Source organism: Gekko japonicus, unplaced genomic scaffold (genome assembly GCF_001447785.1).
Source record: "Gekko japonicus isolate JY-2015 unplaced genomic scaffold, Gekko_japonicus_V1.1 scaffold7723, whole genome shotgun sequence".
NCBI classification, from domain to species: domain Eukaryota; kingdom Metazoa; phylum Chordata; class Lepidosauria; order Squamata; family Gekkonidae; genus Gekko; species Gekko japonicus.
Genome location: NW_015175608.1, coordinates 1 through 11,690, shown reverse-complemented (window position 1 = coordinate 11,690; position 11,690 = coordinate 1). Strand labels below are relative to the sequence as shown.

Sequence of the window (11,690 nt, the reverse complement as noted above, 5' to 3'; positions counted from 1 at the left end):
GAAGGGCGGGGTATAAATCCAATCTCTTCTTCTTTTACCTCACAGGGTGTCTGTTGTGGGGAGGGGAAGGGAAAGGAGTTTGTAAGTCGCTCTGAGACACCTTCGGGTAGTGAAGGGCGGGGTATAAATCCAATCTCTTCTTCTTCTTATGTCTAGATCTCCCTGTTGATAGGATCTCCCTACTTTTGGGTTAAAAAGCTTCCTCTGCCTCTACATTGGGATCGTGGCCGGGGTGGGGTTTAAGTGGTGGTGGGGGGCGAAATCGATGGAAGAAGAGCCCCATAGTAGCCCCACACAACATCTGGGTAGGAACATGGCGACTTTGAACAAAATTTAGAATAAGGATCAGGAGATCTGGTCACGGCTTCCCTGTCTGCTAGAGCGGCTCTGCATGTATTGGCTTTTTGCAGTTCATCACTAACACCCAACTCTTGTCTTGCTGCGGTGGTGTGTTTAAAAGCCCCACTGTTCTGTTCCCTGAGACTTTTCTGAAGACAGCTGTGTCCCAAGGGTCCCAGTTTCTCAGCCCACCAGAAGTGGGCCACCTAACAAAGACAAACATCCAGTGGTCTAAATCTTAACATGCGCTGCAATCTCCAAGGATTTTCGTCTTCCCATAAATCCCCCCCCCCAAACCATGACCCACATCTTCTCGGTTACCACGCTTCTACCTTGCCCTTCCTCCTCTGGGGAGCCCAGAAAAGCACATTTGCAGAGTGTGTCCTCCCACTTTTCAACTTAATGGAGTATAAATTTGCAACCTTGGAACAACGGAGGGGCCCAATCCCTCGCATGTGCTTCCAGGCGCTGAGTAAGCCTTCCACAAGACTAGGCACCAAGCTCACAGGACAGCGATCGATGGGTGTTGGGAGAAATTCTCACGCGGTGAGCAATGCTTGCAGGAAGGGAAATCTGAAGAAGTGAGTCCTGACTCACGAAGCCTCATACCCTGCCACAAGGTGTGTTAGTCTTTAAGGCAGGGCTTTTTTTGTAGAAAAAGCCCAGCAGGAGCTCATTAGCATAATAGGCCACACCCCTGACAGCACAGCTCATTATCATATTAGGCCACACCCCACATGCTACCAGAAGTGTGGTCATCCAACCACACCCACCTTTTGCTTCTTATTCTGTTTACTTTGTTCTCAAAACCCTGGGCTTTTTTTGTAGCAGGAACTTCTTTGCATGTTAGGCCACACATCCCTAATGTAGCCAATCCTAATGGGTTTCTGCTGTTGGGTGTGGCCTATTATGCTAATGAGTTCCTGCTGGGCGTGGCCAACTCAGGAGCAAGCGGGAACTCTGTTCCTGTGCGTTCCTGTCCAAAAATAGGCCTGCTTTAAGGTGCCCCTAGACTCTTGCTCTTTTGTACTGTGGGAAGGGGAAGAGATTCAGGAAGCGCCCCGGAATACAGCTGGAGAGATTCTGTAACTATCTCCTGTATCTCAAGAACTGGGCTTGCACACAAAAGTTTTTACCTTGAATAAAACTTTGTTGGTCTTAAAGGTGCCCCCCCCCGACTCAAACTTTGTTCTTTAACTTCTTTCCACATAACTGTTGAAGGTAGATTTTAAGCAGCTAGGGTTGCCAGATTGCCTGCTATGGTAATCAAGGGGAAATTGCCACGTCAACAGCATGACATCATTTCCAGGGCAAATCTGGAAGTGACATCATACCACTCTAGGATTCAGTTGGAACTCTATGGTTTTACCACAGACTTTCCACTGAATCCTAGAGCTGCGTGATGGAACCTTCCTTCTCCCATCTCTCAGTGTCCCTCTGGAGGAAGTTCAGCACCTGGCATTTCTATAAGCAGCTCCGAGGAGATGGTTTCATTTCCGCAAGCTAGAACTGCGGTTTTACTGTTGTTTTCCATACGCTGCTGCCTGGATGCAAGACGAGAAACGTATTTTTTAACGAAACGGTAACAACGGGGGGAAGGGAGAGAGTGCGTGTGGGAAAGGCCTGAGCAACTGGCAGACAAATACTGACGGGCCCGATCCTGACAGGCATGGCACTGCCCCTTCCCAAAGTATTCTCCCTCAGCTAACTCTTCCCCCGCTCCACCATATAGGGAGCAGAGTCAGGAAATGTTATTCAGAAGAACAAACTCTGAGGTAATTTTAAATGAATCCGTCAGGGCCCCCCCAAGACAGACCGTTTCGCCAGAGTCTAGAGAACACGATTTGCCGAGTACAAATATTACATCAATCTCCAATGAGAAGGAAAGTTGTCTAATGAACCATCGTTAAGACAAGAATGTTTTTCTTGAAAGGACAGGAAAAGAGAAGAAGAGACTGGATTTATACCCCACCCTTCACTACCTGAAGGACTCTCAGAGCGGCTTACAACCTCCTTTCCCTTCCCCTCCCCACAACAGACACCCAGTGAGGTAGGCGGGGCTGAGAGAGCTCCTTTGAGGACTACCCCTGAGAGAACAGCTCTGAAAGAACTTGTCACTGACCCAAGGTCACACCGGCAGCTGCATGAGGAGGAGTGGGGAATCAAACCCGGTTCTCCCAGATTAGAGTCCACGCCGAACCACCATGCCGAACTGGCCCTCTAAGAGCTGTCAGCGCACCAGACTGATGTTGCCACATACCGAGTAGTTTCTCCCCCAGCATGTTCAACTGATCGGCATTCAGCCCCCTTTTCGTCATGGATGAAAACTGCCAGCTCAGCACTTCCGAAAGCTGGGACCACCTTGCGCAGGGGGGGTTCAGGAAAAAGGACAAATTCTAAAAGGGAAAGGAAGAGCAACATTGAGAGTTGGGATGTCGAACGGGTCAGATCCAGCGACAGAAGTGTCCACACTTGCGCCATTTTTTTTTAATGACCCCAACTTTTCGAAGTCGCGTCCCAGTCCCACCCAAAACAAGCTGCTCTTCAAACTGGAGACCCCAAAGGCAGTGGTCTCCAAAGCAGACACAACACTGTCACTTGGGGGAAACACCAGAGCATTTTGATGCATGCACAAAAAGCTTTAAGGGCTTCTTGAGTGTGTACGTGTTACATGTTACAAGATGATGCTTGGGATAGAGCAGGTTGAGAAAGAGGTACTTTTCTCCTTTTCTCACAGTACAAGAACTCGTGAAATTGCTGAGCAGTCGGGTTAGGAAGGATAAAAGGAAAGACTTCTTCACCCAGAGAGTGATTAACACATGGAGTTCACTGCCACAGGAAGTGGTGGCGGCTACAAGCATGGACAGCTTCAAGACGAAATTAGATAAACGTATGAAGCAGAGGTCCATTGGTGGCTATTAGCCACAAGGGGTAGATAGGAACTCTCAGTCCAGGATGAGTGATGCTCTGTATTCTTGATGCTTTGGGGGGGTGACAGTGGGAGGGGGCTTCTCGTGTCCTGGCCCCACTGCTGGCCCTCCTGAGGGCAGCTGGTATTTTTGGCCACTGTGTGACAGAGTGTTGGACTGGATGGGCCATTGGCCTGATCCACCAGCACTGGCTTCTCTTGTGACCTTATGTTCTTAACTCATTGGGACCTTTGTCATTCATTGAAATCTCTCGTGTTTGGGTCTTTGTGTTGATACAACTTCTTACAATATTTTTTTTTCAGATTCAGAAATTACACCTTCCGCTTTCTATCCCGTCATTCTCCACATCTTTCTTTATCAGTGGGACACGAATTTAATTTAAACACTGACGTCTCACTGGCGTGTTTTCACACTTTCTCCGTTTTTAATCTTGTACAGCAACCGCAACTGAATTTTTCTTTTATTTTTTAAAAAAGGGAATTGGAATACCAACTCTGGTAATCAGCCTTTGGGGGGGGGGGAATATCTTGTTGGACAAAACGTGAAGAGAAACTTTCATTCCCCTTCCCCTCGTTCATTTCGATCATTATTACCTTGGGCTCATTTGAAAGCATGTTGTACCACAAAATGGAGGCCCACCCGCTCGGCAGCTGGCTGACGTTGGAGATCACAATAATCGGAAGGGAAGTGGTCTAGAAAGGCAAGATGGCAGGAGAAAACAGAAAAATGCTTGTAATAAAATATAATTTAAAGAAAAATTCAACCTATGAGCAAAAATAAGTTGACAGAAAGCAATGGTCCATGCAAGGAAATTAGGGTCTGAATTAGAACCAATCAGAAGAGAAGAAGAGATTGGATTTATGCCCCGCCCTTCACTACCCAAAGGTGTCTCCGAGCGGCTTACTCTCCTTTCCCTTCCCCTCCCCACAACAGACACCCTGTGAGGTAAAAGAAGAAGAAGAAGAGATTGGATTTATACCCCTTCCCCTCCCCTCCCCACAACAGACACTCAGTGAGGTAAAAGAAGAAGAGATTGGATTTATGCCCCGCCCTTCACTACCCAAAGGTGTCTCAGAGTGGCTTACAATCTCCTTTCCCTTCCCCTCCCCACAACAGACACCCTGTGAGGTGGGTGGGGCTGAGAGAACTCTGACAGAAACGGCTCTTTTTCAAGGACAGCTGTGCCAGAGCTTGTGACTGACCCAAGGTCATCCAGCCAGGCATGAGTGGAGGAGTGGGGAATCAAACCCGGTTCTCCCAAATTAGAATCCACACACTTAACCACTACACCAAACTAATTACTAGGCTTGTCATACCCCCACTGGGGGCGGGGGTTTGCCCACTTTCAGGGCCCCCAATTCGCAGGGCCGGATCCAGCCAGTGGGGGGAACCCCACCCCCAAAGCGCCACGTTCTCACCAACGTGCCTGGCGCGATGACGTCCCTCGGAGGTGCGGGGGTGACACTATCGTTCGAGAAAAATCTCTACAGTTTTTCCTCCACTGATAGAGGCCCTGCCCACAATGTGCCCTGTGAGATAACGACACCCCACCCCCCGCCCCCGCCAGCCAGGGAAGACCTGGCAACCCTACTTATGACCATTACTTTAATGAGACTCTTTTTATTTTAAAAAAACGTTTCAGGAACTCTGCCTTAGAACATCGGTGCTTCTGCTTAGCCAGCTAAAGCAATCTGTGCTTCAGCATGGAGGAATCCCGCACCATTAGGCAGGGTTGCCAGCCTCCGGGTGGAGCCTGGAGATCTCTTGGAATTAACACTGGTCTCCAGGCAACGAAATATTTCAAGCATCATGTTATACTGAGAAGAAGACAACATTTTTGCTTCTTAAGAGGCACTTTGTGTTTATATGTTTTGGCAAAATGACGCTTTGAGCTTTGCAGACACGAACGGTCGACACGGAACCCTACTAAACGGAAGGAGGCCCCCTGATCTCCGATTAAACCAACCAACGGTTACCTGGCGGCACGGTGCAATTTAGAAGTGGTTCATTGTGTGCAATAAAGTTGCCAGTTTTCCTGATGATGTGAATCCTTGGCTCTGTCAACACCTGCTGATTTTTAACACTGTACAGAAGGTGGCTTGTAGCTCGGGATATTTTGAAATCTCTCCTCCCTGTTTGCACTTGAAGCCTCCCCGCCCCCCATTTCACTTCTGCTTCTCCCTCATCCAGGTACTGTGTGTGTGTGATTCTTAGGGTTGCCATCCTCCAGTTGGCGGCTGGATATCTGGGATTACAACTGATCTCCAGGCGACAGAGGTTAGTTTACCTAAAGAAAATGGCTGCTTTAGAAGATGGATTCTATGGCATTATACACCACTAAAGTCCTTCCTCTCCCCAAACCCCACCCTCCCCAGACCCCCCCCCCCCAAGATTTTCCAACCCAGACTTGGCAACCCCACCCATTCATTTTCTGGGCACAGGGTTCTACTGTTAAATTGGTTCCTAAACCAATAAGCCATTTCCCCTTCTGTATTTTTTCCAAAGTACCCTTCATTTTTTGGTTATCCCCTGTAACAGAGGCTAGGATTCTGCGGTGGGTCAGTTCACGTCGCTCCCGGGCAACCCTAAGTCAGACACAGACCTCTGATTCCACGTCTTACCTCGAGATCGATGATTATCCCGCCCTGTTCCAGCGTCGTTTCAAAACAGAGAGAATGGAGCTCTTCTGTTACTATTAAAGGCTGCTGGGGGGGGGGGGGGGGGGAGAAGAGAAAGAAAGCAGTCTTTATTTACAATTTCATGTAGCCTGAAGTAGCACCCCACCCGCCCAGTACTTCACCAGAGTCAGATATCATCAGGCCGAGCCAGGATTTTGTGGCTTGGGGGGCATTTTTTTTCCCTGGTGGGGCTGAAGCTCTCAGTGTGAAAATAAAAGCCATTTAGCCAACAGAAAGCTGTTACCAGGACAGATCTCTAAATCGCAAACTGTCAACCACTTGAGAGGACAGTTCTCAGCTGCCGCAAGTTAATCACTTCTGCCAGCCTAAGCAACAGTTCTGATCACAAGCTGGCTGGTGGGGGTGATGACTTCTTATAGTCAAGAAAGCTAACACTTGGGCAGGAAAAAAACTCTCTTAAAGGAGACCAGTTCCTTGACACAGAGTCAGAAGGTATCCTAGAGGTCACCTACTCCAACCCCCTTGCTCAGTGTGGAAATCAGTCAGCTACAGCACCCCCCTCTGTTCAAAGGAGTGCACGCCTTTAAAAAAAATGTTTTAACATGATTGAAAAAAGCATTTACAGGAGAAATTCTTTTGGGGCTATGCCTTTAAGAAAGGGGGCAGAGCCCCCCAAAACCCCACTGTAGCTACGGGCCTAGATACTATTAAGGATTCCTTAACAAAAATCCTGACTTCAAGTATAGGCTAATGGGGTCTGAACATGCTGAGACTAGAGGGGGGAAAAGATCTTGGGGTCGTAGTCAATGTTCCCTCTAAGCTGTGGAGTCTTGTGAGCAAAAACTGTACATTGTGAGCTACTGGCATTAACGTTGTGAGCGAGCGATTTGGCTACCGCCTAAATTAGTTTGCTCTGGAGCCCTCCTTCCTGGGCTAAGACAAAAGTGTATGAGCCGGAGGCTAAAAAACTGTCAGCTGGCTCGCACTAACTCAGCTTAGAGGGAACACTGGTCGTCGTGGACAGCTCAATGGAAGCGTCAATCCAGTGTGCTGCGGCAGCGAAAAAGGCAAACTGTGTGCTAGGGATTATCAGGAAAGGGACTGAGAATAAAACAGCCAATATTATATTGCCCCTGCGGTGCGGCCTCATTAGGAATACTGTGTACAGTTCTGGCCACCCTATGTCCAAAAGGACATTGCAGAGACAGAAAAAACCCAAGAGGATGAGGGGGTTGGAGCGCCTTCCTTATGGGACTTTTCAGTTTAGAAACGAGGTGACTAAGGGGGGACATGACAGAAGTTTATAAAATCATGCACGGGGTGGAGAGAGTTGACCAAGAAAACTTTTCCTCCCTCTCCCAGCGTTGGTTTTATTCTCTCTCACACTCCTCCTTCCCAGGGCATTAAAAAAAAAATAATATTCCTCATATCCCCTGCACTTGGGCCTTCTCTGTGTGGGTCAGTGTTCCCTCTAAGCTGAGTTAGTACGAGCTGGCTCACAGTTTTTTAGCCTCCAGCTCGCTGATTTTTGTCTTAGCTCAGGAAGGGATGGCTCCAGAGCAGTGTTCCCTCTAAGCTGAGTGAGTGTGAGCTAGCTCACAGTTTTTTAGCCTCCGGCTCACGCATTTTTGCCTTAGCTCAGGAAGGGAGGGCTCTGGAGCAAACTAATTTATGCAGTGGCCAAATCGCTCACTCACAACTTTAATGCCAGTCACTCACGAAGTAGAAATTTTGCTCACGAGGCTCCACAGCTTAGAAGAAGAGCCTCCGGCTCACGCATTTTTGCCTTAGCTCAGGAAGGGAGGGCTCCAGAGCAAACTAATTTATGCAGTAGCCAAACAGTTTGCTCACAACTTTAATGCCAGTAGCTCACAATGTAGATTTTTTGCTCATAAGACTCCACAGCTTAGAGGGAACATTGGTGTGGGTGCCTGGCTCTGCCTTCCACGGAGGCCGTTTTGTGGTTGCGCCCACCACCCAAAGGTGCCCACACCCTCCCAAAAGATGGGGACCCCGGTGTATCGCTTAGTGAAAAGACAGCCAAACTAAGGAAAGTGGCACCGACATGGGGGTCCTCTTACCTCATTAGTTCTGGAGACATTCTTCTGCTCTTTCAATTGCTGCCAACAAAGAAACAAAAATCTTCAACGCGGGTTTTCCCCAGTGTGGGACAGATCCAAAAAGTACATTTCATCCCGACACATTTCCTTCTCATTTTGTGTAGCTGAATGTAGGAACACCCCAAGGGGATATTCTGGTATCACAAAACCCACCATTTTATAGGGAAATGAAAAGGGGAAGGTCGAATACTGCTTTCTGACTAGAAATGACCAAGGATGGCTGATACATCCGTGAACCTGCAGGTGCTTCGATCCGGATCCTGGTCCAATTTCTCCTTTTCTAACTAAAAGCTCCAGGTCACCACCCAAGAAACAAATCAGAGCTCTGGATTTACTGTGAGTGTTCCTTGACTTCGACAGTAGGAAGGAAAACCTGGAGACAGGAGTCTGCGGGGAGGAATGCCCCTTGAGACGAGACTTAAGTCTCTTTTGGCAGGAAGGGGAAAAGATCCCTTTCCAGTGGAAGCCGCGGCAAAGACTGAAGAGCCATTTGAAGAATAACCCTTTAAAAAGAGGAACACGGGAGGAACGACACAACAATGCCAAAAGAGACTATGCCACATTTCTTGACTGTGCAGGAACACTTGAAGCTGCCCTGTAGTGACTCAGACCCTTGGTCCATCCAAGTCAGTATTGTCTACTCAGACTGGCAGCTGCTCTCCAAGGTCCCAGCCAGAGGTCTTTCCCATCACCTCCTGCCTGGTCCTTTTAACTAGATATGATGAAGAAGAGGAGATTGGATTTATACCCCACCCTTCACTATCCAAGGGAGTCTCAGAGCAGCTTACAAACTCCTTCCCCTCCCCTCCCCCTGTGAGGTAGGTGGGGCTGAGAGAGCTCTGACAGAAACTGCTCTTTTTTCAAGAACAGCTCTGAGAGAACTATGGCTTGCCCAAGGTCATCCAGCCATGTGCAAGTGGAGGTGTGGGGAATCAAACCCGGTTCTCCCAGATTAGAGTCCGCGCACTTAACCACTACACCAAACTGGCTGGGGGTTGAACCTGCGACCTCCCCTCATGCCAAATAGATGTTCCACCACTGAGCCACACCCCCTCACTTCCTACTGTTAATAGGGACCCCTCTTGCGGTAGGGGGCCCTTTGACCATCATGGTGGCAGAAAATCTATGGTATGCTATGCTTCAGTATCATAACTAACATTCGCCGCGCAGAAATATATACACTGGTACTGTGGACTTCTCATTTAAGGGTAGCCCTTGTTTATAGATACACATTATATTTATAATCATGTTTCCTTCCTGTGCCCACATGCTGTAAAGTACCACTTTCAGTATTCGTAAGAAAATTTTTTGGAACAGTGCAACCTTAGAATATACATAATACACAATGTACGATACCAAGTCTAGCAACATGCAACCAACTGGTTAAAATTCTGCTTGTCTTGCTATGTTTTAACATCCCGTACTGCAACTGAGGGGTAGGGGTAGGGTCAGGCTTAGGGTTAGGGTCACGGGGTAGGCTTAGGATCACGGGTTAGGGTTAGGCTTAGGGTCACGGGGTAGGACTAAGAATAGAGGTAGGGAGAGATAGGGACAGGATAGGGGGAAAGAAAGGAAAGGAAAGACCGAGTATCGAAAGGGGAAAAGGAGTAGCCGTGGCCAGGAAGGCAAAAAGAACCACAGCAGGGCGACACACCCCCAGCAGCAGCAGAACGCAGGGGGGGGGGGCCAAAGGCGAAGAGGATGGATGCCCACATGAGGGGGATGTGAGTCAGAGGGAAGTGGTTGTGCAGAACATCAGCGGCCAACAGGCACAACCGCCCTGGCTATGTCTTGCTATGTTTTAACACTTTAACATCCCGTACTGCGACTGAGGGGTATAATCACCTTCCTGTCCTGAAGAACATCAAGAAAAAAAACACCTTGAAAATAGTTTCTTTAAGAAGCGCCCTCACCAGATGTCTGAATTCTGCTGACAGACTTCCATTCGACTCCTCCATATTCATCACTTTGGTATTTGTCCCCAAGATGTTAAATTTTCTAAACCTATATAGCCAGAAAGATAGACGTTTGTGAGGAAACAGAACAGTCTGAGATTTAACAAAAGGCCTTGCTGGGCACGAACAGGGAGAAAACATACCCTTTTACTGTGTTCCTCTCATTCACGTCTCTGCAAAGGAAGAAAAGGGAAATTCTCTTATTTTATCAAAATATCAACGGGGGGAAAACACCACAAAGAAAGGATGTTGCGTTCAAACCTGTAGGCCCTACTACACGCTTCTTGCCAAGGTGGCTATATAACTGAGAAGAAACGTTTCGCGTAAAAACATGGAAAGTCTGAAATTTGTGGTATCTGAGGGACACAAAATCTGTTTGCCAAGCTGGGACTTGGTTTCCCCAATTTGACTCTCATTGTCTCCAGTCAGACCGTCAACTACTGAGAACCCATTTCCCAGGCACTACGGAGGCCTGATTTGGATCAGAACCTCAGGGGCAAAGAAGAGATTCAAATCTTCAAACAGTCACTAAGTCTGCTTGGTGAACTTGGGCCAATCGCATTATCCCAACCTGACCGACCTCACTGGGTTTTGTGAAGGTGAAATGAAGAAGGGAGAATGGGCTACTTGGGAGGAAAATGTGACTAGGGAGGAAAATGCAAATTCCATATCGTTCGCCCTTGGCGAACTTTAGAAAACTAAAAAGCTTTTAAGCTGAAAAACTACTGCAGGGAGAAAAACAAAGAGAAAACGGCAGTACTGACAAGGGGGAAACAAAGTCCCAAAAAATGTGCCTGGCAAAGAAAAGCGATGAAAGGAAACTGTACAAAATGCGGCGTTCAATAGAATAGATATTGCAATCCCAAATTGCCTAGACAGTTTCTCTTATAGAATTCTATCACCAATAACGAATGAACTTCATGAACAAAAAACTGAACGGGGGAATGGATAACGTTTCACAGAATGGAATATAAATGTACATAATATCAAGGCCATTCAATAAGAGTCCATATATAGCAATCCTAAATACACAAAATAATCTGATGCAGATGGTTCCCAGGAGAAGTCTTTTACGAGCGCGCTAAATCCAGCCAGCCTCGTTTTGTCGCAGAACTTTATCAAAATAGAACAGATGAGCTCTTTTTGTAGCAGGAACTCCTTTGCATATTAGGCGACACACCCCTAACGTAGCCAATCCTCCAAGAGCTTACAGAGCTCTTCTTGCAGGGGCTACTGTAAACTCTTGGAGGACTGGCTACATTAGAGGTGTGTTGTCCAATATGCAAAGGAGTTCCTGCTACGAAAAGAGCCCACAATAAGTTCTGTATACAAAATCAGGAATAGCATATCAAGAATCTCCAATGTCGTTCAACCAGTTTGGTGTAGTGGTTAAGTGCGTGGACTCTAATCTGGGGGAACCGGGTTTGATTCCCCACTCCTCCACTTGCACCTGCTGATGTGACTTTGGGTCAGTCACAAGCTCTGGCACAGCTGTCCTTGAAAAAGAGCAGTTTCTCTCAGAGCCCTCTCAGCCCCACCCGCCTCACAGGGTGTCTGTTGTGGGGAGGGGAAGGGAAAGGGGTTTGTACGCCGCTCTGAGACTCCAAGTGAAGAGCAGGGTATAAATCCAATCTCTTCTTCTTCTTCAATCCTTCACCAATGGCTTTGCTCAATGTTGGTTTGGGACTGAAATATATTCTATCACAA

General features: G+C 47.7%; 1 protein-coding gene and 1 long non-coding RNA gene across 2 annotated transcripts in view; both read right to left on the bottom strand.

The window, feature by feature from the left end:
• Window positions 1-5,966, bottom strand: part of LOC107122914 (signal transducer and activator of transcription 1-like) — a 6,926-nt gene extending 960 nt beyond the window's left edge. Inside the window, exons 1-3 of the mRNA XM_015426053.1 lie at window positions 5,891-5,966; window positions 3,863-3,961; window positions 2,600-2,735 (exon numbers count right to left, since the gene is read on the bottom strand). Of these exons, the coding sequence (XP_015281539.1) occupies window positions 2,600-2,735; window positions 3,863-3,883 (157 nt within the window). The 5' untranslated portion in view covers window positions 3,884-3,961; window positions 5,891-5,966. The remainder of the gene's footprint in view (window positions 1-2,599; window positions 2,736-3,862; window positions 3,962-5,890) is intronic.
• A 2,022-nt stretch (window positions 5,967-7,988) lies between these two features.
• Window positions 7,989-10,157, bottom strand: LOC107122915. The gene is made up of 3 exons (XR_001482937.1): window positions 10,127-10,157; window positions 9,942-10,032; window positions 7,989-8,028 (listed from the first exon to the last, which is right to left on the bottom strand). It is a non-coding gene; the product is annotated as an uncharacterized LOC107122915 (long non-coding RNA).
• Between the last annotated feature and the right edge of the window lie 1,533 nt (window positions 10,158-11,690).